Genomic DNA, 24689 nt, shown 5'->3' with positions numbered 1-24689 from the left:
ATAGTGCAGCCATTTCAAAGTAAGTGTCTGCAAAAGGAAACTTATATATTCCAAATGTGTTGTAATTTAATTCTCTACTTGTTAAAAATGCAAACACTTTAAAATCAACTCAACAATTTCTTATTATAGAATTCTCATTTTTATCATTTCACAAAACATTGCAGCACCTTTTAATTATATAAACATTTTAGGTATAGAATTTAAATGTAATATAAATTTTTTTCATTAATTTTCCTATAGTTACGATAGACTACTACATTTTCACCAATAATCTAGATCTTTCATGAGAAAATTATCTTAACCAACTTAACTAACTTCCTCAGAAACAAAGCAAACCTTAGATTATTTTTCTACTTTTTATTTTCTATTAAAATACTGTAGGGAAAACACAGTAGACACACACATTAGGAATGCTGTAAAATCATATGTAAAATGCAGGACTCTTACAAAATTAACTCTATGGCTCTGACCAGCCACTTACTCAAACAGCCGGGGAAGCAAATGATAGGACTGAATTCACCGGCTAGAGGAAATTGGTTTGTTCTCGGGCTACAGATGAGTGAAATTAGAAATTACTGACCTATCTTGTCTTATTCCATGCATATAATCCCCAATTATGGCGACTCTACTCAGCTGCAACCCAGGCAGTGCTGAGCAATGCGATGTTTAACCCTCAAAGCTAAATGTGCATTTCTTACAGCCTCACATCTCCCTGCAAATAAATACGTTAAGAAAACTGGTGGTGTTCAAGACCATTTAACCACAATAGCACTGTAATTAGCATAATTATGGCCAGTGTTGACTATTACAAAATTCACATACTACGCCAGACATTGTACTAAACACTATAGACGGCTTCATCTTGTCCTATAACGCCTCTATGAATGCTGACTCAAATGAGAGACGTAAAATAATCAGACGAGTGTCAAACACATTGTAACCATCCAATTCTACTTACACCAGCATTTCTATAATACCTGCTGGTGACTATACTCTAGTGTACACCTTGTGTAGCAATGACTTAACTCTGAAACATCACTCTGTTTTATGTCATTTTTTTCACAGATACACAAAACGTAAAAGATCTCTATTTTGCATACCTGGCAAATAGTATTCTATGATTTTATAATTCAAATATAGACATTAATATTTTTGTCACATTTTTAGGGGATTCTAGATTGCAAATGGTATATATGGCATTAATATAACTCAGCTGCTAGTCTTTGGTACACAAAAGTTTGATCCCTGACACCTCAAACCAAGACAAACTAGTTTTCTCTAAAACATACACATTCGTATATACCAATACACTTTACTATGTCAGTACAAAAATATATTTTGATATAATGTATATATTATAATTTCAAGTTTTCATAACAAAAAATGAAAAGCTGCTATTTTAATACCGACATAAATATAGGCAAGACAAACAGTACAGGTTCAAGCATGTTCATGGTATTTAGGATTCTAACCTTTTTCTAACCAAGTTACTATTAATGTCATTCAAAAATGTATACAAAACTACTATTATGTATTACCAAAAATTAACTCTGTGCACATGCATGTGTGTGTGTGTGTGTGTTTGCAGGTGTACATGTGTATAGGTGTGCATGGGTGAATGTGTGCCCACAGTGTACGTGTGTCTGAGTGTGCATGGATATGTGCATTTTCAGGTGTGCATGTGTGTCACTGTGCAAAAATGGCTCACGTTTACAGATATACATGTACATGAGTGTGCCTGGATGGGTGTCTCCTCAATTGGCATAGGTAGAGAGAGCTATATCTGTTAAGTGATATGGATCCAAAATTCCAAAAACTATTACATACCTTTAAGCCCAGCATTGCTCCCGAGTCTCGAGGTACGCTCCCATCTTTTAAACGTTTATTTAATAAAATGCGACCAATCAGACGATCTCCATCTTTGGATGGCTGCCAGGTCACAGGGTGCTGACACACAACATCAGCAACACTGAAAGTTAATCTCATGACAGATCCCCCTGACTGAACAGCATTCTCTAGCCGTCAGAATTCTAAGGGGTTATGATTACACAAGCCAGCTTACATTCCAAGCTACGGACTGACCAGCTTCCTACACTCGCTTACAGCCACAATTTTATGAATTCGAGGTTTTCTTTTAAATCCAAGTATAGAAAATTTTCAGTTATCTACCACAAAATTAAAGCATAATAACTCTGAAAAATTTCTTTAAGATATACGCTAGCTCAACTTGGTGAAGATTAACCAAAACCGCACAGGCAGAAAAGATACAGTAAAAGTCTGCTTAGTGGACCTCACCAAAACGTCACAATTCCTTCTTCAAATACTTTTGGAAAGTTTTGAAATATTCTTACCCTGGTAAAAGTTAAAAGGGGAAACATTATAACATGAAATCTAAACTCATATTGAGCATTAAAATTCTCAAAACTACATAAATCCCCACTACCTTCCCAATTGAATCACATGGGAGAAACAGGATTTACTCAAAGGTAAACGGATTGTTTCTCATTTCGTAAATGTTCATTGATGTTTTTTAATAGGGTTTTGCTACATAGCCCAACCTGCCCTTGAACTCACTACGCAGCTTGGGTTGGCCTTGATATCACTGCGGAGTCTATGCTGGTCTCTAAATCCTGTAATGATTTTCCTGCCTCCACAATGCTGACATGAAGAGTATGGGCTACCATACCTGGCAAAAAAAAATTTACTGGTTGTTTTAAACTTATTCTCTAGTCAGTCACTTTATTGTAATAGATAATTCAAAGACAATAACTGTTAAATAATAATAATAATGCCACCTTATTTCTTTTTTTGGGGTTCAGAATGAGAGTTTCTCTTTATAAACGAGAATCCACTTCATTATGAATAATATGCTGAGCAACAATGTAAATGATTTGTGTAATCATGGTAATTCATTGGCTTCCTAGAAGGAGCATGCACAACTCCATGCACAGTTAGCAGGCAAAAGACAAGTTCCAGGCAATCACGTCTATATGTTAAAGATTTTTTTAATGCTATACTAAAGGCAAATAAAATAATAAATATCAAAGCAGATGGTAATGGATCTACAACTAATTAATACTATTAGAATGCTATAACAATAAAACAAAAGAACAAAATGACAGTGAAAGGGAAAAAAGAAAAACAACATTTTCTGTGCAAACAGACCCAATTATCTCCCTTTTGCCTGGGATTCAAACTACTAATAATTTGACTTTTCATCCCAAGGAAAATATGTGTTAGTATTAAAATAAGCCAATCCAAAAATATTTTGGTTTATAACAGCATTGCAAAGTTCTCTCATTCGATTGTATATAAAACATTCCTCTGTTCCTAAGTTTTATTTTCATTTACTTAGTTTTTGGTATGCTGTCAATCAAGAAAAACAGCAAAGCAAGCAAAAGGCTTTTTGGCTTAGTTGTTTAGTTGTTTTGTTTTTCTTTTCTGCACCTTAAGAAAATGCTACATTGACCCTTGAAATGTCCTGTCCTTTTATTTATTTATTTATTTATTTTTTAATGTCCTGTTTTAATGAGTGACAGAGAGCAAACAAAGGAAGACCAAATGAGCAGGTTAGAAGGCAGGCTGCACAGTCTCAGTACCTGATCACTATGGCTATGCTCCTCGTTAAGAGTTGTGCCACTACAGGTATCTACCCCAGAGTCCTTAATCTGAGGCTCAGACCATTCCAAATCCTCTTCCAAAGAGTGGCCACCAAAGTACATCATAGTCTTTTGTCTCTCAGACCTGGTGTTAGAATCCGACAAAACTCCCTGCTCACTAGTTTTTCTTTTTCCCTTTTGACTGTCCCCTACAAGTGTGAGATAAAACAAAAAAGGATACAAAAAAGAAAACATGCAAAGGTGTAAATAAAAAAAGGAAAAGTGAAATGATAACGAAAGTTAAATAGTAAGGCTCCACATGTCTCACCAAAGACATTGGGGAGGCCTCACTGCTATGCCAAGATGCATGGTCCAACCAGTTGTAATCCATGTCTCCTGTGAGAGCCGGGCAGACAGGAGGGCAAGAGGAGACAATGGGAAAGGACAGACAGAGAAATTATAAACATTTGACACTGTGGGGTCCTGTCTGCTTTCAAGAGCTCTAGCTGTAGTACTCATTAGATACCAGGAAAAAGCTATGAATCCAAATAGAATTTACAAAATACAAAGTATAAGGCTTTTGTAGTCTGGGCAGACCTACAGAACAAAAGCCCTGCAAGAGTTTCTCGAAAACAGAATATTTTTGCTAACAGTAAGCAAAAGCAGAAACAAAACTCGCTGGATGAGCTGATGAAGAAAGGCTGACCAGCTATGTCTGGTTTGGAGCTAATTTATTTCTCCATGCTGGTCTAAAGCCATGAGCTTTTTCTCTAAAGACTAGTTAAAGTTTGAAAATTAGACAGTGGCTCAGAAACAACTGCTATTTTGAAGCCATGTAATTAAACAGTGAGCCTGGGGTGAAGTACGATGGTCTTTACAATGATGACGACTCCTCAAAACTTTTAAGTGGTTAAAAAAAAAAAGTTACACAACAAATTTCCCATGAAAATGACAAAAAAAATTCATTCTATTTCTATCAGTAGAAAGGAAAAGTGAAATAATAAATTTTGTTTATGTAACACAAATTACTTAATATTACATTAAAACAACTTATCTTTTTGAGAAATTACATTATTACAATTTTGGTAGACCATTTACATGATGGCACCTTGTTAAAATCCCAAACTTACTGTGTTTATTTACTTTTTTTTTTCAAAAAGGGCTTTGGTTCAGTCTACATACATATATACACAATTTTAACCAACATCGGTATTTTCATTCATTTAAAAGATATTTACTGCATACCTTCCATTTGTTCTATATTGTGCTAAGTCCTAATATAAGAAATAACACAGAAGCATGTCTACCACAATGTAGGGAGAGACACAACTAATTAGTGTGTCATAGAAGAGAACAAAGTATGATAAGAAAATGCGAAATGTAATTTAGATGATTTGAGAGTCACCAACACCTCCAAAGTAATGATTTTTAAGATGGGAACTGAAAACATGATTTAGTGTGCAAGTAAAGAGATAGAAATATGGAAAAGAAAAGAAAGAGTATTCTAGGGAAACATAATAACATGATACAGTAAAAACAAAAACAAAGAACCCAACGACAACAACAACAAAGCCAGGGGTGGAGGGCAGCAGCGCACCTACACAGAGCCAGGGATGGAGGACACCAGCGCACCTACACAGAGCCAGGGGTGGAGGACAGCAGCACAGCTACACAGAGCCAGGGGTGGAGGGCAGCAGTGCACCTACACAGAGCCAGGGGTGGAGGGCAGCAGCGCACCTACACAGAACCAGGGGTGGAGGGCAGCAGCGCACCTACACAGAACCAGGGGTGGAGGGCAGCAGCGCACCTACACAGAGCCAGGGGTGGAGGGCAGCAGCGCACCTACACAGAGCCAGGGGTGGAGGGCAGCAGCGCACCTACACAGAGCCAGGGGTGGAGGGCAGCAGCGCACCTACACAGAGCCAGGGGTGGAGGGCAGCAGCGCACCTACACAGAGCCAGGGGTGGAGGGCAGCAGCGCAGCTACACAGAGCCAGGGGTGGAGGGCAGCAGCGCAGCTACACAGAGCCAGGGGTGGAGGGCAGCAGCGCAGCTACACAGAGCCAGGGGTGGAGGGCAGCAGCGCACCTACACAGAGCCAGGGGTGGAGGGCACCAGCGCACCTACACAGAGCCAGGGGTGGAGGGCACCAGCGCACCTACACAGAGCCAGGGGTGGACGGCAGCAGCGCACCTACACAGAGCCAGGGGTGGAGGGCAGCAGCGCACCTACACAGAGCCAGGGGTGGAGGGCAGCAGCGCACCTACACAGAGCCAGGGGTGGAGGGCACCAGCGCACCTACACAGAGCCAGGGGTGGAGGGCACCAGCGCACCTACACAGAGCCAGGGGTGGAGGGCAGCAGCGCACCTACACAGAGCCAGGGGTGGAGGGCAGCAGCGCACCTACACAGAGCCAGGTGTGGAGGGCAGCAGCGCACCTACACAGAGCCAGGGGTGGAGGGCACCAGCGCACCTACACAGAGCCAGGGGTGGAGGGCAGCAGCGCACCTACACAGAGCCATGGGTGGAGGGCAGCATGGCACCTACACAGAGCCTGGGGTGGAGGGCAGCAGCGCACCTACACAGAGCCAGGGGTGGAGGACAGCAGCGCAGCTACACAGAGCCAGGGGTGGAGGGCAGCAGCGCAGCTACACAGAGCCAGGGGTGGAGGGCAGCAGCGCAGCTACACAGAGAGACTAAAGAAGCAGAGCTAGGTGAGAATGCTGAAGCGTCACAGAATAACTGAGATTGATCTTTCTGTGCAGTATTAAAGATTACCATTTTCAAACATTAAGTGAAACATGACAGACTCAGACTTAGACTTTAATAAGCTGAATCTAAAATCTATAGAGAAACTGGGTGAGAAGACACCAAAAGTTAAAGGTGTTTTCAATCCTCTTTGGGAAAGAGAAAGGTGACTATAACCTACATAAAAGGTATAGTCACTTAGCTGACAGAGGAAAAAAAGAAAAAAAGAAAAAAAAATGAACAAAGGAACTTCATTATCAAGAAAGACTGAATAGTCAAAGTTAACATTCAGGTTTCTGGCCAAAGAAACTGAATAAAGAAAAAGACAACTTTTGGGGTGACAAAACTATATAGAAAGAACATTTTTTAGTTAGAGAAGATACAGTAGTAAATTATTTTATAAAATTGTAACTGCCATTGACTCTAAACTTCATATTTCATAATAGCAAAATGATTTCTCAACTGTATCTTGGATGGAATTAGAAAATGGGTGATGTGGACCCAGGACTCGAAGGGCCGAGAGTGCTGCACACGGGGATATCTGCAGTGCTGGCGCTGAGTCCCCAAACAGCAGCAGCAGAGGCTGAAAGCATGTTAGAAATGCAGGCATGGGTTCTAGAGCCAGTCAATCAAAAAGAATTGGTGGGGCCTAGCAACCTGTTTTAACAAGGCTTCCAAGCAGTTATCTGACTAATATTCTGACATAGTAATGTTATGCTGTAAGCTACAAATGTGTTGGAGCACATTCCTAGGTATCCTAGGACACAGACACACACAGTGGAAACAAACTAAACTGTATAATCTAATACACACAAAATAAAATGTATAGAAGAATCTTTACCCATGGGGCAAAAAAGGTGCTTATGAAACAACTTTATAGCACACACAGCAATTAGAATCCCAGTAGTCCCCAGCGACAGCCGAGGATGGCCAGCCTGCTGCATGTTTGTGTTTCTGCATGGACTAATCAAGAGCCTCCACAGTATTGACACCTTAGAAAACTAGTTACTTGCTCAGAACATTCTATAGTTCTGTAAGAAAGCATCTCTATGTTTCTCAGCTAAAGGAGATAACGTAGTTTAGCACTTTAAAACTATTTAAAACAACAGTAAAAAAATATCCTATTAATGGGGAAAGGGGGTGACCATACAATATGCCTAGCGTTCAATAACATTGGCTAAAGGAGGAAAAACTAGTGTCATTTCAAAAATTAAATAAAATACTGACCATAAAATGTATTAAAAAATGTCTTAAACTATCACTATTATTAGCAATATGTAGATATCAGCAGTCACTTTTAATATTAACTCTTATATGACTTCAAAGGGCAAAACTAAGATAATAAACTATCCTGTTGATAACAGTATGAAAGCATATTCATGGATATAGAGCAAGAACTGTTAAAAGACACAAAATAAACAAATGGAAGAATTTAACTGAAAACACCTGAAATTTCACAAGGCAGATGGATGGCTGCACTGCAGCATAGGGAGGAGACAGCAGTGACACAGTGTCTTTGAATGTAGAACAAGAAAAATTACTCAATGCGAAAACCAGAACTAGACTAAAGAATTATAGAAGACAAGCGCATCTTCTAAAGCCTGAGTTACTGTAACGAAAGACACGCAAACAGTTGTAGTTCTAGGATGAGCTGGAAAAGCGCTAGAAAGCAAAAGCTGAAAATGTACAGTGCTATACAGATGTAAGCCTAGAGATTCAAACTGCTATGTATAGATCCTAACCAAACTAAAAAATAAAACCTAAATATTATGATGCAACCAAAAAAAAAGTATAGAATGATACGCTGAATGACATAAAATGTTGCATCAGAACTTGGGAGGGTGCAAGGGAGTAATACAATCGATTTCAATTGCCAAAATAAACAAATAAATAAGTCAGCCTAGATTCTAAATGCGAAGAAATTATCTTTCAAGAATGAAGAACATTCTCAGACAAAAGACGGCTACGTGAGATAGTCACCAGCAGACCTGCTCTAAAAGAACAGCTGGAAGGATAGCTATGGACACAGAGAGATACAGGCAGACAAGGAGCCTGGAGCTATTAAAAAGGATGGGAAATATGGCAAGTGAAAATATACAATAGAATTTTGCTCTCCTGCGTTTCTGAATCATTTTAGATATTTAAAGTGCAAAGTATGCAATGCCTAATTTTGTGTTTTCAACACACACACAAAAATATGTATTAATAAACATAAGAGTGAAAGGTTTCTGAATTTACCTCTAACTGGTTAACTATAAATGCTAGTAGTATGTAAAATGTGCGTATGAAATATATTGCCTACAATAATCAATTTAAAAAACTATGAAAAGAAAAACTATTTTAAAAATCAAAATTCAGCTGGGCAGTGGTGGCAGACGCCTTTAATCCCAGCACGTGGGAGGCAGACGCGGGCAATGGCTGGGTGTTAGGAGCGCACTGTGCTCATGCAGAGGACCAGGGTTTGGTTTCCACAACCTACATGTTGGTTTACAACCACTCATAACACCAGGGAGTCTGGCCCTCTGCTGGCTTTAAAAAACTAATCATTAAAACAAGAATTTTACAATTTATGGCTGAGGAAACTACCACAAACATGAGTTGTTGAATTTGCTAACCTAATCTCTACTCAAAATTTTTCAGGTAAAGCAAACAAACAAAAAGGCCTTCAACAACCATGTAAATATCAGTAGAAAGAAAGCCAAGCCATTCTGCAATGAACATAGTGCTTCAAAAGGATACCCTTGTGTGGTTAGGAAAGTAAGTGTGATTAATGATGCAACTACATAATGAAGCTGAAAATATGCCACATTATGATTAAAATAAGTTTAATAAGGAAAGTAACCAAACACCACTCCTAAACCTGACTCCAGGGCTAGATGAGAGGGACAGGGAACCACGGCACCGACTAAGTCACAAAGCTCTCACATGGGGGAGGTAGCAGGTGACGCACCCACAGTAGGAAAGAGCTCTCTGCACCTGAAGATTCCAATCATAAACGCAAACAACTGACATTGGAAACATTTCTGGCTGTGCCTGCCATGACACACATTGACACATGTGCTTGTCGTTATTCACCATAAGCAGTGTAACGCTATGTGAGTACATGTACACTGTTTGTTTCGAGATTTAGGAGGCACAGGATGATATGCAAAGGTTATATGCAAATACTGTCGTTTAAAATAAAAAAACCATATGCATTTGCGTATTTACCAGGGTGTCTGGTGGGGGTGTCCTAAGATAATTCCTTGCAGATATCAAGCTATGAGTACGTAATTTTACATGGTCAGATTACAGAACATGCTTACATATATGCATGCACACACTTATGCGAACACATAGAACAAACGTGTTTCAGAACCTCTGTCCTTATCTGTGAACTTGTCTGATATTTTCTGCTTGGCTCCACTCTTTTTAAAAAAATTTTAAAATACACATTAGTTGTGACCATCTCACAACTAATTAAGAATTAAGAAACGGAAGCTGAAAGATGGGCAAGAGAGGTGGGGAATGAAGGCATGGATTCTTTCCCATAAAGGATGATGGGCAGTATCTAGTCATATTTATGGTTGTCACAAGTGGCCTGCAGCATTATTGGCAGCTGGAGGCAGTGGCTAGGGATGCTATGAAATGCATTGTGTAAGGCAGAATCCTAAAACACACAATTGTCTAGGACCAACTATCAGTGGTGATGATTAAAGAAAGAAATAAAAATACCAAAGCAAAAGAGTATGCATTATAAAGTTTATGAAAAACATTCAGACTTTGAGAATAACATTAAACGAGCAGATTCAGAGACACTGTGGCATCAGCATTCAAGACTTATTTCAATCAGTTTGTAATTGCCTGGATGAACACAAGCAAGGCAGGTAATTAATGTAACATTCTGAAAGGTAAGTATATCACATTGACGTAAAGTAAAAGATAAGTGTTCTAGGAAAAATGGTGCACAGAAAAATAAGAGCAGAGAATCAATGACTCTTCTGAAGTCTATGTGTCTAGGGACTTTAGCCTTAATTTCTTGAGGTGAGAAAGAATGCTATTTACCTCTACAATCTCCACTGGGTCCAATCCAACACCTTCTAAATAATAGGCACGGAAAAAGTTCTTGGCAGAAAAATGAGAAATAGATGCTTTACATTCACTGAGGCATTGAATTGTAGCGCAAATTACACCTCACCAAGTAAACACTGTATGCTTCTTAAACAGCAATGTTTAACAGAGCTTAACAGAGAGCAGATCCTGGAAGAGGTGAAACCAACACAGTCCACAGAACCACAATTCCACAGTCAACATAAAGGCTGGAGAATCACCTTGTAGAATTCCTGACTTCTAAAGACCATTAAATAAATAATCTAGAAACGATCACAGTGTCTGCTCCTTTTTAGTTATAACATGTGTGCTTATATAGTTTAATTTGATTTTTTTTTCAGTAACCAAAATATAAAAATACATGCTTTTGTTCTTATTCACAGATTCATAGGTAACGCCAAAGACCTAAGTGTTTTAGATTTATTTCTTTTATTTTCTATACCTGATCATCTTGCATGAACGTATGTATGTGCACCACATGTGTGCCTAGTGCCGGTGGCGGCCAGAAGAGGGCGTCTGGTATTCAAGGACTGGATTTACAAATGGTTGTAAGCCACCACAGTGGTGACAAGAACGACTCAGATCCTCTACAGGAGCTGCTGAGTCTTCTCTCCAGCCCCAACCAAGAAGGTTTCAAAAGGCAGAACAAGATTGGGTACTTCGTGAATAACACACCCAGGACTGAATCTCTTAGGCTGAGAAAAAGACACTTCTTCCTCTTAAACCTCACTTTCACCTTTGAATAAATAAAAACAATCATTCACGAGTTATAATTATTAGCATCACTTAATAAAATACAAATAAAATGGCATTGATTCTAAACATGAGTGAAATTCTATGTATTCAAAATAGTGAAATCTAACCCAAGCAGCAATTAATGTCAAAAGCATCAATATACTAGAAATGTCTTAAAAAAAAAAAAAAAAAAAAAAGGCCAGCCAAAAGGAAAGTCAATTAAAAAACAAACAAAAACAAAACAAAACAAAACCACAAAGCTTGTTTGGAACGGAAAGATGAGCCTTTATTATATCTTCTGTGCAGCAGACACTCACATACTCAGGACTGAGAAGAAGGTCTCTGCAATGGTGTCGTTTATGCTACATATACATTATTAGATTTAAAAATTTTTTAAATTACGCTACTTGGCCCAAATTTTCCTTGCAAAGATCTGAGATCGATGTATTAAAAATGAGAAGGAACAGAAAAGCAATGACAATGCCAAAACTAACTGCAAGTAAAACACACTCTTTGGAATTATCTAGGCCAGGGTGACAAAACCAAAGGAGGATTCTGTTTTGAAATTTCACAGAGCCTCATCAGAATGACATAGCCAAAAAAATAGCTAAGGAAAAAGAAAATACATTCAGAGGCTGCTGATAAAATTCCTTTAATTATCAGGGAGAAGTGCCATGCATCTAGTTAAACACCAAGAATGGCCATGAATTACAAGGCCAGATCATGTTTATAAATTGCTTACTTCAACATTTAATACATTTCACAAATAAGAATGTTTCCATAATGATGCAAAGTCAAAATAAGACACAAGCACCTCCTCTGAAACTTCTGGTCTCATCAGCTACCCCTTCTTTCTACTCTGCTACTGAAGAACTATCCAAAGGGGGAAATGACACTATTTATATTTCTTCCACCAAATTTAAAAGTATGATTGTGCCTAGGAAGTGTATATTAGCAAGAAACCAAACTCTGTAAAAGAAATGACCAGACAGACAACAAGCAGGAGCCTGTATGAGAGTGGGCACTAGGAGTGGGGTCAAAGGAGAGCACAGATGTGCGTGACGTGTAGCCACTTCTGCATGAGGCATGTTGTCCTGTGCTGAACAGTAGTAAATGTGCGAGTTTAACAAATACACAGTTAGTTTAGGAGAATTTTTAATGCCATTACTTTAGAACATAGAACAAAATGCCACTATAAGGCTATCACACAGAAACTTTTCGGCCATTACTATGATACATATCTGTGTGTTTTGTAAAGATATATTCTTATTCAGTAAATTAAGGTATTATTTTAGCAAAAGAAAAGTAAATTATCTAACATACATAATAGGAAACAAACCACCTAAAGTTACTACTAGTGTTTTATCTATTAGTATCATAATATATTCCCTGTCCAAAAGTAAAAAATTACTATTATTAAATATAATTGAGAACTGTTTCTTAAAAATAAATTTCAACATATTCTTTAATAAAACTGATTGAAACCTATAATTCTCTTTTAGAAATAACATTTCTATCAATTCAATTTTCTGATAGTTCACAATTGAAAGTAATAATTATGAAATAAGGCTGTAACTTAATTTTTCAATTGCACATGCATTCCCTGATCCATTTGTTTAAAATTTTATGTCCTCTTTTGTACTGTAGTGACTTGAGATATTTTATTCATGACTTTTAAATATGCTATAATATTAATTTCCACTGATAACTGTCAACTTTTCTATTAAGCCATACTTCCAATTATTTTTATTTTGTTACATTTAGTCAAGTGAATTTTCCCTCACAATTCTTAGCTATTGTTTTTATAACTAATAACTTTATAAAATAAGGTGTTATAAGAATCCAGTTGAGGCCGGGTGGTGGTGGTGCACACCTTTAATCCCAGCACTCGGGAGGCAGAGGCAGGCGGATTGCTGTGAGTTCAAGGCCAGCCCGGTCTACAAAGTTAGTCCAGGATAGCCAAGGCTACACAGAGAAACCCTGTCTCAAAAAAATCAAACAAACAAACAAACAGAAAAAGAATCCAGTTGAGACTGTGGCTATTATTAAACTTATGATGCTGTTTGGTACATTTCATTAGAGTATTTAGTCTCCCTAAATAGGAATATAAAATGTACCTCTATTCACATCTCCCTTCATTATGAGAAAAAAACTTCATCCTTTTTCCTACAAGTAACATCTTGTCTTGATAACTAATTTTTAAAATTAAAGTTTTCTGGGTTTAGTTTAGAAACTACTTTTGATTTCTATTTTTCTAACTAGCTATCTATGCTACAGTATAAATCATTATGTTAATTCTAATATTCACAACATCCGGGATTCCTCTGCTTATTACTGTTGATCATTATAAAAAAGAAAAAGTATACTGACTAAATATTATCACAAAGCTGGGAGATGGGAGAAGCTGACACGGAAAATTAATGGTAGTATACTCACCAACCTGATATACTTTAACAAACATCAAAATAAATTCCAGAAAAAAAAAAAGAGTTAATGGTCAAAACTAACTTAAAGGAGAAACTATCTAGCTAATTGCTTAATTGATCTGAAGACGAATAAAGAGTGTCTGTGGCAAAATGAGAAAAAAAAAGCCAACAAAGAAAACTGTAGCTGTATTAAGCATGCTATCCCAAGTGATACAAGAAAATAAACAAACAAATAGGAAATAAATAAAATAACAGTTAAATGAGACAAAAATCCTAAAATACAAAACAATTCTTACAAATTAATAGAAAACTAGTAAATATCCAAAAGGAAATGATCAGAAAGAATAAAGGGACATACAGATGACTCATAGAAGATACTGAATGTTAAACATTTGTATCATAATAAAATTCATGACATACGGTATTTTTATGGCCTGTTCAGTAGAAAAAAAAATGGTGCTATGAAATAAAAAGTTGAAGCACGTGTGACAACAGCAGAAAAAAATGTTAAAAATCTTTCTGAAAAGGAACTTTAAAATATTAGTTAAAAGTATAAAACTCCAAAATCCAAGCACATACATAATCAGATACATAGACAAACAATTTATACATAAAGAATAAGCATAAATTCAAACAAATAATTTAGTTCATGATAATCTTATGATGGAACAACACTGCAGCCACTGAAATTTCTAAAGAATATCAAATGACTTGAAAATGGGCTTATAATGAAGGCATTTTAAAAAAAGAATACAACGTTATTTTACAGTGTAATACTAAATTAATAAATCTGAACATTCTACATTGAGAGAAGAGGGTTAAAACCTAAGTATAACAGCAGTTCTTTTTTAGAAAAAGATGCAGTGGTATTTCATTCTTCAAAATACATGAACAATGCTTCAGATGTTCTATTGTAAATCCATTCCTATTTCATAAAGAAATGTAAAAAATACTAGAACTATTAGGTATGTGTAAATATGCTATGCCATCTATTGATAGACGGAAACCTCAGGAAAAAATAAGAAAGCATTTTTAAAAACATGGCTTTTTAAATCCAGGGATAACAAGAGGCTCTCGGTTTTTATAATGTAGGGTTTTTCTCACATGGCTATGGCTAACACTTTTAAAATATTTGAGATACAAGGCCAACTGTGGTGAAACGTGTGACAGGAGGGCTTACCTTTCTCGCTCACACTCTCGCTTTCAATCTCAACGTCATCACAGCTTGTATACTCGGGTGTGGACGCCAGCTCCTCCTCGGAGCTGCTCAGTGAGACCTGGCGCATTTTACCTCCTTTCTTTGATTTATGAGGCCTCGGTGGGGGAGGCCTCACTGACTCAGACTGGTCTGAACTCAAAGAATCATTCCTCAACATTGTCTCCATTTTCTCCCGTTTCGTTTTCCTCACGGCGGAGCTGGGATCTAGGTGGTGCTGTTTCCTTAGGGAGTCAGCGCGCCTCAGGTCTGGTCTATCAACGGGTATAGGGCTCCTCCGGGGGGTGGGAGGACTATGGTGTGTGGTCCTTTGGGAATAAGAACTTTGTCCCTGAGCCTCTCGAGTTCTTTCCATTGAATAAGAGCGTTGGTTTTCCATTGCTGCTCTACGTTCAGATATAGATCTTTGCCTGGACGGTCGATCCATCCGGAGCAGAGAAATCCTGGATTCTTCTAGCTCAGCATTTGCCAAAGAAACATCGCTGTGCCTCCTCTCGTGTCGTGCTCGGGACACTTCAGCGTGGATCCGCATTTGCTCTTCATAGGGTTGTGGCTTGACCGGATACCGGGCCAAATTTGGATCGCTTCTGTAGCGCGCCTGGTACTCCTCCTCTCTCCTCTGTCTTTCATACTCGTCTCGGCTCTCCACATCCTCGTCGTCGACAATATACTCTTTGGAATGTCTATGGCCTCTCCTGTTAGAATCCCTATAGTTTAAATGATCAGGTTCTTCATAAAACTGAGGTTCGCGTTGAGCTCGACTATCGGCGTACTCTGAAGGAGATCGGGGCATTGTGCTATCTGAAGGGACATACTGTGAATATTCCTCTCTGTCTTCACTTTGGTCGTATCTTCGATTTTGATCCCTGGACACTGATGGACTTCTTTTTCTAGAAACCAAAGAAAAACACTATGAGAAGACATTTTAAAATGGTTAGGCTTTCCTGATTCACTGCCAGGCGGATGAATAGACTCAGGTAGATCTTTCCGTCTTTTTCCTTGTGAAAGGCATAGGTTAAAAATACTGTAATCGTATTAACATCAAATTGTATATGAGTGCCTGTGCACACATGTGTCATGCAAGCACATGCTATATACCATTCAATTTACTTTTGGCGTTATTTTTATACAAATGACTAAAGAAAGAAACTCCATTATAGTAAGATTCACCGTAGTTACTGAATCTGAATTTCATACTTAGAGTTATTGCATCTAATCTTAGAGAGGCCGCGTTTTCAAAGAGGAGGCATGGATTATATACCCTGACTCAGATTATTTTAATAAAAATATACTAGGTAACTACTAATGTTACGCAGTGAATTATAGATGAGAAACATGAATGAATGAGACATTACTGTTCCGGATCGTTAGAACCTGGATGATCCTAAATCTCTTCCAGTTTCTCAGGAACTGAGGAACTATAGTCTTATAACATTGATACTAAAACTTCATGGCGTTAATTTGATTAAATGAAAGCTTAAAGTATTAAGGATTCCAAGTATAATATTGAGAATCATGCTTAGCATTATAAAAGTATTAAAAGAGACAATTTTATTCCTATCTTGAGGAAACAACATGAAAGTTTTGAAAATAAGCATAAAATAAATACAGTGAGTCTTCCTAACAGAGGATTCTACCTGTAAGCAACAAGTAAGAAAATTATCTCTAATTACAGAATTCAGTTCCAAAGGAAAGAAAGATTGTTAATGTCCAGGCCCTGGCTAAAATCCGAAGTGTTTTCTTCAGCCTTCTATAGGACCCTTAAATTCAATATTGAGCTAGCAATCACGTTGTTGTAAGGATTATGAAATGTACAGGGAGCATCTGAATCACAGTATTCATGATCCTTCTTATAGACTAAGCAAATGGAATACTGGCTGAAAGCTTAACTAGGAGCACTGTTGGCCCTGCTACTTAAAACAGAACTTGAAGTGCAGTACTTCAGTAAAGCAAAACTCTACAAGAAGCCAGGCAACATTCCAGTGTCAGATTCTTGAAAATAAGTGACCTAATATCAGTTGCTCCAACATATTAAAAATATTGTGATAAGAAAACATCTACAAAGTACATCATGAGTTACCTCATAGTACTGTCTTTCACATTTGAAAACTTCCGTGTTCTTAGACACTACTGTATTTTCAGGAACTAAGGAACCTCTATTAAAATTCAAGTATGTCTAAACTGTTTATTGGTATTCAGCTTATATAATGTCTTATAAAAATAAGCCTTAGTATTTGCTATTCTCAGGGAAGAAATGAGAAATCAAATAAACAATAAGGCATACATTTGTCTAAAAGAATCAAAAAGTATTTATTAATATACAACTCATATGTCATAGTTCAAAGCAATTTATCTAAAAAGTTCTAGATTAATGATTCAAAGATTCTGAGGAATTAAGAGACACAAAGACATATTTCTCTAATAAAATACATAAGGCACTAAATAGTACCGTACTTTTTTTTCTTGCGCATTCTGTGTACTCCTATTTCCTGACATAACAATACCAGCACACACTCTTATTCCCTTTGGGTCTATCTGCCTACTTCTCACTATTAAACCAAATTGGTCAGAATTCATTTTCTCTTTTACCACATTAAAGTAGTCTCAACAGGACCCATTAATAAAAGATCAGGTTTTAAAAGTCCTATATCCTACCTTACTAAGTCGCATTTCTGTCATTAGAATTTCTAGTCAGGTAAGACTAACTACAGTATATTTCTAAGTATTTTGCTTGTGTGTTATAAATGCTTATTTGACTCCGCATAATAATCTGAGTAAGGAAACCTGTCAACTATGCAAAACCTCATGTCTGCAAAATCATGGTGATTGATAAGAAAATTCCAAAAACAATAATAATAACCTTTTCCAAATATGTTAGACTTCTAATTTCCCAGATGCAACTTCAGTTTATAAATTGCTTATTAATTCTTCCTGCTTTTATTATAATTTCCACTGGCTATCTCGAATGGTTTCTGTTAACGATGCCACCTATAATACTGAACATATTTAGCAATTAGCCATCAGATCTCTGAGAATACAACAGTAGGCATTTGAAAACATTTGTAAGGACAATGAAAGGAAACATGAAAAGATACGCCTTAATAATTGTGTATTTTTAACTCTTACCTAATAATATATGAAACTTTAAGACTAGCAATGCTACTGAATGTCATGTATACATTTCAATTCTATATTACTACAACTTAGCTCTGGCTATTTATTCCACTAAAAATCCTTATTGGTAAAGATCATTTAAAAGCAACCATTTTATAAGTAAACTACGTTGAACCATATTAAAATAAAAAAGAAACCATCATCTATTTACATTTAATAACTGTCATTTTAAAAATGAAAGACTATATAGGTGACATTTAATTCAAAAATCTGAAAAGATACCTCCATCTTTTTAAATGCTTTGTAAAACATAAATACTGAAAAACTGAATGAAGAGAATACTTCATGAATACAGTCATTTATTTAATGCTAACTATTTAGTTTAGATGTAATTTTCCTATCAAACTCAAAATTCAAAGCTCTTAAATTATAGGACATCAAGCATTTAATCAAAGTATACGATCACGTGGAACATGTAATATATACATACCATGCCTATAGTTTCCTTTTAAAAAAGCTTAACAAAGCAATTTATATCTGTAAAAAGCCATTAAAATTTTACACATAACAATTAATATTTAGCATTTTTATTTTTACCTTTGTTCAAGCAATGCACATCTGCCGAGCATGAAACATCACACTGATGAAAACACATCAACATTATGCCAGGCAGTGCTTTCTCTTAATCCTTCTAACCCTAGCAAATCATAGCAGCCATCCTTAATCAGATTGTTTGAAAGACTCTCTTTGTTTGCAGCCATTTTATTACAAAACGACTGAAAGTTACACATAAAAGAGCATTCATTCAAGGAGGAAGCCATGCAATGTTTTAGTGGTGGACCTGTAAGGGAGAGGCTATTTTTAACGCTGTTCCTATGTGGCTGTATATAGCTCCAGGTCAAGTAAGAATGTACTGGAAGGAGGATTATGTTACTTAGCTGATTAGGGCCTCACAGTACTGAGCCAAACACAATCCGGATCCTAGGCATTTCTGGACACTATACTTAAAACTACCAGCTTTATAAACCACTTCCCCTGTATAAATCACACTTTTTAAAGGGATAGAACTCAATATTAATATAATTGATTAATAATTCTGCTGTTCACTTCTTGTCACAAGACACATAGCAAGCTTTTTCCATAACTTCTTCTCAAGACTTAAGTAACTTCTTAAAATCCAAAATGACAATGTTTCTCACAACAAGAAGGAACAGATTCTGTAGATATTCTTTTTATAAGTGTTCCATGAACTAAGAATGTGGTTGAGCACTGAATATAAACCAAATTTTGCTCATCTAATTTATAATTTAAACATCTCCATCTTGTTGCCAGAAATGTTACCCAAAAAATAAAGAGGAAAAAAAGAACAATTCCCTTCCAATCAAAGCCCGATTATGTAAAAGTTAACAATTATACTTTTGAAAACTTGTATTTAAATCAAATAATGTAAAAAAAGTAATAAATTCATACATATTCATTATATAGAGAGAAATGTTTCAGGAATAAGCAAAGAGATAGTAGTACTGTGCTGTTTTCTCGTCTGCCAATCATTAAGTTCAAACAAGAGTCTAGGAGTATGTGGTAGCACAATTCAACCACTTGTGCATTATTTATCTGCTTTTTCTTCTAGAATTAGGTTAGGTCTCAGAGGCACTGTGGGGAAGTAGAGACAATGAAGTGATTCTTTTTGTTTTTGCTTTTGTATGACAGGGTCTGTCTACACAGTCATGAATGTACTATGTAGACAAAGCTAGAATTTTCAGAGATCCAGCTGCCTCTGCCTCCTTGGTGCTTCAGTTACGTATGAGCCACCACACCCAGCAATACAGTCATTAAAAAAAAAAAAAAAGTATAGGTTGCCTAATAAAGATTTGTAGACTCTTCCAAAAGAAAGAAATAAAAATTCAATAATTATTTTCCAAGAATGATATTGAATAATGATAAAATACAACCAGATGAAGTCCACAGTTCAAATAAAATAAAATAACCAATTTTGCCGACACATATTTTGCTTCTTCCAAATTTTAAAGCCTCAAATTTTTCACAGTCATTCCCATGGACAGATTACTATAAAATCTACTTCTCATTTCCTATTCCTCCCATGCTATTTCTTACTTTCTTTTGGCAAAAGTCAGTTAGGTTTCAGTATGTGGCCTAGGTTGGCCTTACCCTCTCCTCCAGACTTTGCCACACCAATCCCCAAAGGGCTGGAGTTAGGAGAGCCCTGGCATAGAGAGACATTCTTCTAATCTTTGCCCAGCTCTAGCTGCCTCAAGAAGGCACAGCCTGTCTACCCTGTTAAACGCGTCAGCTGATTCTTACACGCAGGTGCTCTTAGTACTAATCCCCTAAATTAACTTGAGTCTTTCATGTCTCTAATAACTTAATGTCATCTAACTATGCTATTCAAAAATTATAACATTTACTATTTTTAGTATTTATTTTGTTGTCATATGCTAAAGTATGAATTTTACTAATAAGGATTGTTTTTTTGGTCAGGTTATCCCAAACCAGATATACAAAAGGTACTCAATATTTACTAAGTAAAGAAAGTATTAGTATGTTTTACACTATGCTGGAAGTAAATAAATTACATAATTAACAGCTCATCTAAAATGTAATTTTCACAATTTTCTTTATTTGTATCTTACCCTACAAAATACACTCATAACTTTGTAGACTACTCTCTGGAAATTGTCACAAGGCTATGCCTTCAATTAATAGGTCTTGATCACACCCACCCCTTAACTCTCCCTGCTAACTAAAATCCTTTGTACTACTTTGTTGCTTTTAAGAGGAATTTGAGGATTGAACTCTTCCAGGTATGTGGAGTGACTATCACTTGAAACAGGAGAGGATGAATTAAGAGGCTGTTTCTTGAAAAAGAACATAAGCATGTATTATCTACCCTAAAATTCAGAAGAGTACAAACAAAGACAACTCATTGTAAACCTTAGAGAATTGTTTGGAACACTACCAATTCAAAACAAATAAAATATCTTTTATTTAAATGAGGAGGGCGGAGTGCAGTGGCGCACACCTGAAATCCCAGCACCTGAAAAACTGAAACAGGAAGGTAGCAAGTTTGTAAACTTAAATAAGTACAAAACAGATTTAGGAACCTTCAATATACCAATAGTTGGGATAAAGAATTCTTCTTACATAACTCCTAAATGTTTACTTGCCAATAAATGGCACACTGGACAAAAAGCTGAAGACAGACACCAGTGATTTCTCCATGATGCATACTCCCATCTGACTCCATGAAGACAACTTTTAAAGCATTGTCTTTCAGCTAACAGCATGTTCCTTCTCAGGGAGAAAGCGGCACCTGCCGTCTGTGTGTCAGCAGGGTGTAGGCGTTGCTCCTCAGCTGTCTCTACCAATCTGACTGCTTCAGACTATGACTAATCAGCCCTACTGTTTACCTGCACAAAGTATTCCTTGGAAGACAGTCACTTTTTTTTTCTTAACTCCTTAACATCAGGAAAACACTACAAATTGGACTCTTGTATATCATGTTCCCATGCAGAATAGTCATCTATATCTTGTGCAGAGGAATTTTAATCCAGCAACATGGCTGCTCAGGCAAGGGATCATATCCAAAGACCTAGGTCTGTGTAATCCAGCTGGAGTATAGGCATGCCTTTAGTACACACCTTTAGTCCCTCTGACTGGAATATAGACACGACACACACTTTTAATCCCTCTGGCTTTATTTAGTACACACTTTTTTTAGTACATACTTTTAATCCCAAACAATGTTGTCTAATTGAGAGGCAAAGTGACTTTCTCTGTCACATCAGAGAAAGATCAGACAGAATGAGTCAAAGATAGAATATGCCTACCTCTCACGAGAACAGAGAGGAAAGAGAGGCTACTTAAGAGCACTGCAGCTGAGTTCATACAACTCAGTTCATGGAGTTCAGAGGCAGTTTTTCCAAGCAGAGCAATTCAGTGAGAAGTGGAAAGAAGCCAGTTCAAATCAGTGAGCTTGAAGAGGAGTTTTGAGCCAGAATAGCTGAGTTGAAAAGCCAGCCAGAGTTCACTTAGAACTAGAAAGGGTGAGCTTGTTCACCACCAAGTCTAAGAGGCTGAAAACATTCTATGCCTGGGTTAGCACACAGAGGCTGGAAGCTGAAACCTTCATGATCCGTGAGAAAAAAGCTTCACGCCCTAGGCCTGGGACAGTTAGCTAGGAACACTCTAAGCGCAGCCCCAGCCTTGCATTTGTAAAGCTTAGGTATGGTTCTTATCCCATCCCTCTTCTGAGGAAATAAAAACAACACTGAAAATCTTGGGATAACATTATTTTCTCTCTAGTACCATTCCCAAAAAGATAGCACAAATCTACATATTTACTTTACACAAACATTAAAATAGAGAGGGGAATTTCCAGAGATGTTTCTAAAAACATGAGGAAACATTTTGTCTCCTAGATCAAAACTTCCATAAAGTACCCTTCTTTAACAATTATGCCTTAACAATAATAAATAAATAAATAAATAAATAAATATATAAATAATAACGTTTTCCTCAATAAAATGCCTCTTGCCAGTTATCTGCCCAAATTTCTCTACAAAGTCTTTCTGGCAAAGACATAGTAAAGCTAAATTAAGAAAGAAAAAGATGGCATGTCTGAAGTAGTCCCTACTCTCCACACTTGCCAGGCTACAGAGGAAGAGGTTACAGCTAATACAGATGAGACCTGATAGGCTGAGGTCAGATGTTAGGGGAGGAGGGCTCTCCTGTCTGAGGACTAAGGGAGGGAGGGAGGGAGAGGGGATGAGGGAGGGAGGAGGGATCGGGAGGAAATGAGGGAGGGGGCTACAGTCAGGATGTGAAGAATTTAAACTGCAGAACAAACAGGTAACTTATATTGCTAACCCCACCATATGGGACTAGCTCTGAGACTGGTTGAAACATGAATGTCTAGGCATAGACAACGCTTCTTGTTGGCTACAGAACCCCTATGAATTACTATTAGATGCCATTCTTCACATGGCATGAATGAAGATTTACAGACGTCTTCTAGTCCTGCTCATACAAAGGGCAGAAATCCAGCCTTAATTGTTCTATGCATCATGCACACCTTAGACACTTACAATTTTCGGACTGTATAACGCTTGTGAGGAATTATATGCTTTCAGAGTAAAAGAACCAGACACTGACATTGGATCAGACTTGATAGGATGCATTCCTCGCAGCATACTGGACACTGACATCCTGTTTGGGGAAAGTGGTTGAGAACCAAGAAGGGGGAATATAGAAATATATAGGTAAGATAGAACAAGAAGTAGATTAGTGAATCTACTCCTCAATTTAACGACTCAACTGTCACACACAAGGTATTTTTAATTCACTGGCATAGAATTTTGTATATAGATGCAAAATAAGTTTAATTCTAGATACAGTGGTATAGAATTCAAATGTAAGATTATTCTACACACACACACACACACACACACACACACACACATATATATATATATATTTCAACTCTAATATGAGGTATTGCACCCATATAACTCAATTATAATACAAGGTTTACTTCCAATGCTTTGAAAGTGCTATTGCAAGCTGTTTATGGGGAATAAGTTATACAAATTAAATGTTAGTAGATTAAATCATGGTCATGTCAACTGCTCTTATCACAAGAATATACATCTTAGGTGCAGCAGATAGGTATGACTCTATAGAAAGATATGGAAGGATGGGTAGATGAGTTCTTCAAAAACCTCAGAGACATGCAGAATATAGCATTTTGAAATGTTTTTATTACTTTAAAGATTCATTGACAATGAGACAAGTTAACTCCTGGCAACACCCAGCGTTCCTCAAAGAGGATGACGAGCATCAAATAATCTCCTTATGGAGATGGCTTCAAATGTGGCAAACCAGCCACTGGGCTAAAGGTCCTCATTCCTACCACAGATAGAATTCTGCCCTAAAAAAAAAAAAAAAAAAAAAAAAAAAGCTTGGATGCAGGCAGAGTTGACAGCCAAACTCTGCCAAGACAGGGAAAGCAAGTCCTCAATAGTTCCTGCCTCACAAATATGTCTGTCACATATATTGGGCCAGAAGGCTGAAGATGATGCTCCAACATTATAGAGAGTTTTGGGTGACTGTTCAGGCAGCAAACTGTCTCTGTCATCTTCTCATATGGAAAGCTACTAACTGGCACTTCCGGCATACTCGGGTAATCAAGTTTATTCCTTCTCAAGTCTCTGATGGAACTGAAGACCAGGTAGCTTAGTTTTAAAAAGAAGCTTAGTTGTTTAGGGGTTAAGATGTTTTTAGGTCTAGATAGGTGTTTTAAGTTGATAATGACAATATGTGCTGGAGACTGATTTACATTCAGAAATACTGAAGCACCAAGATAAGAAAGATGTTTTCTTCAAGGCTGTCAAATACAAACAGCCAAAACACTAAGAATGTAACATTTATATAATTCCTGATTGTGTTCTTCTTGCTATAGATAATATATATATATATATTGTGTGTGTATATATGTGTATTAAATGTATATGTAAAAATAATAAAATAAAATAAATAATTTTTAGAAAGAAAGAAAGAAAGAAAGCGAGCATGGTGTCTGCTAGAGATAGGCTCAAATCAAATCAGGGCCTAGAAAAGGATCAAAGACACTCACTGGTAGTTCTGTGCCTTGTTAAAGTAACAAAAAACAAAATGGACTGTTAAATTTCAACAAGTATTTCTGTATGATCTGGTAATATTTAAAATATACCATTACATAATTAGA

General features: G+C 37.0%; 1 protein-coding gene across 16 annotated transcripts in view; it reads right to left on the bottom strand.

Annotated features, from left to right (window-relative positions):
• Positions 1-24689, bottom strand: part of Rims2 (regulating synaptic membrane exocytosis 2) — a 455960-nt gene that overhangs the window by 221052 nt on the left and 210219 nt on the right. For 8 of the 16 annotated variants that reach the window (XM_051159510.1, XM_051159511.1, XM_051159513.1 and 5 more), the window contains 3 exons: positions 14777-15702; positions 3928-3995; positions 1828-1947 (listed from right to left, as the gene is read on the bottom strand). In XM_051159510.1, coding sequence (XP_051015467.1) covers positions 1828-1947; positions 3928-3995; positions 14777-15702 — 1114 coding nt within the window. Of the gene's footprint in view, positions 1-1827; positions 1948-3599; positions 3809-3927; positions 3996-14776; positions 15703-24689 lie in introns of all 16 variants that reach the window. The other 8 variants (XM_051159507.1, XM_051159508.1, XM_051159509.1 and 5 more) reach the window with 1 other exon arrangement.

This window comes from Acomys russatus, chromosome 17 (genome assembly GCF_903995435.1).
Source record: "Acomys russatus chromosome 17, mAcoRus1.1, whole genome shotgun sequence".
NCBI lineage: Eukaryota > Metazoa > Chordata > Mammalia > Rodentia > Muridae > Acomys > Acomys russatus.
The sequence above is the reverse complement of the archived record's forward strand: the minus strand, read 5'-3'. Positions and strand labels throughout refer to the sequence as shown.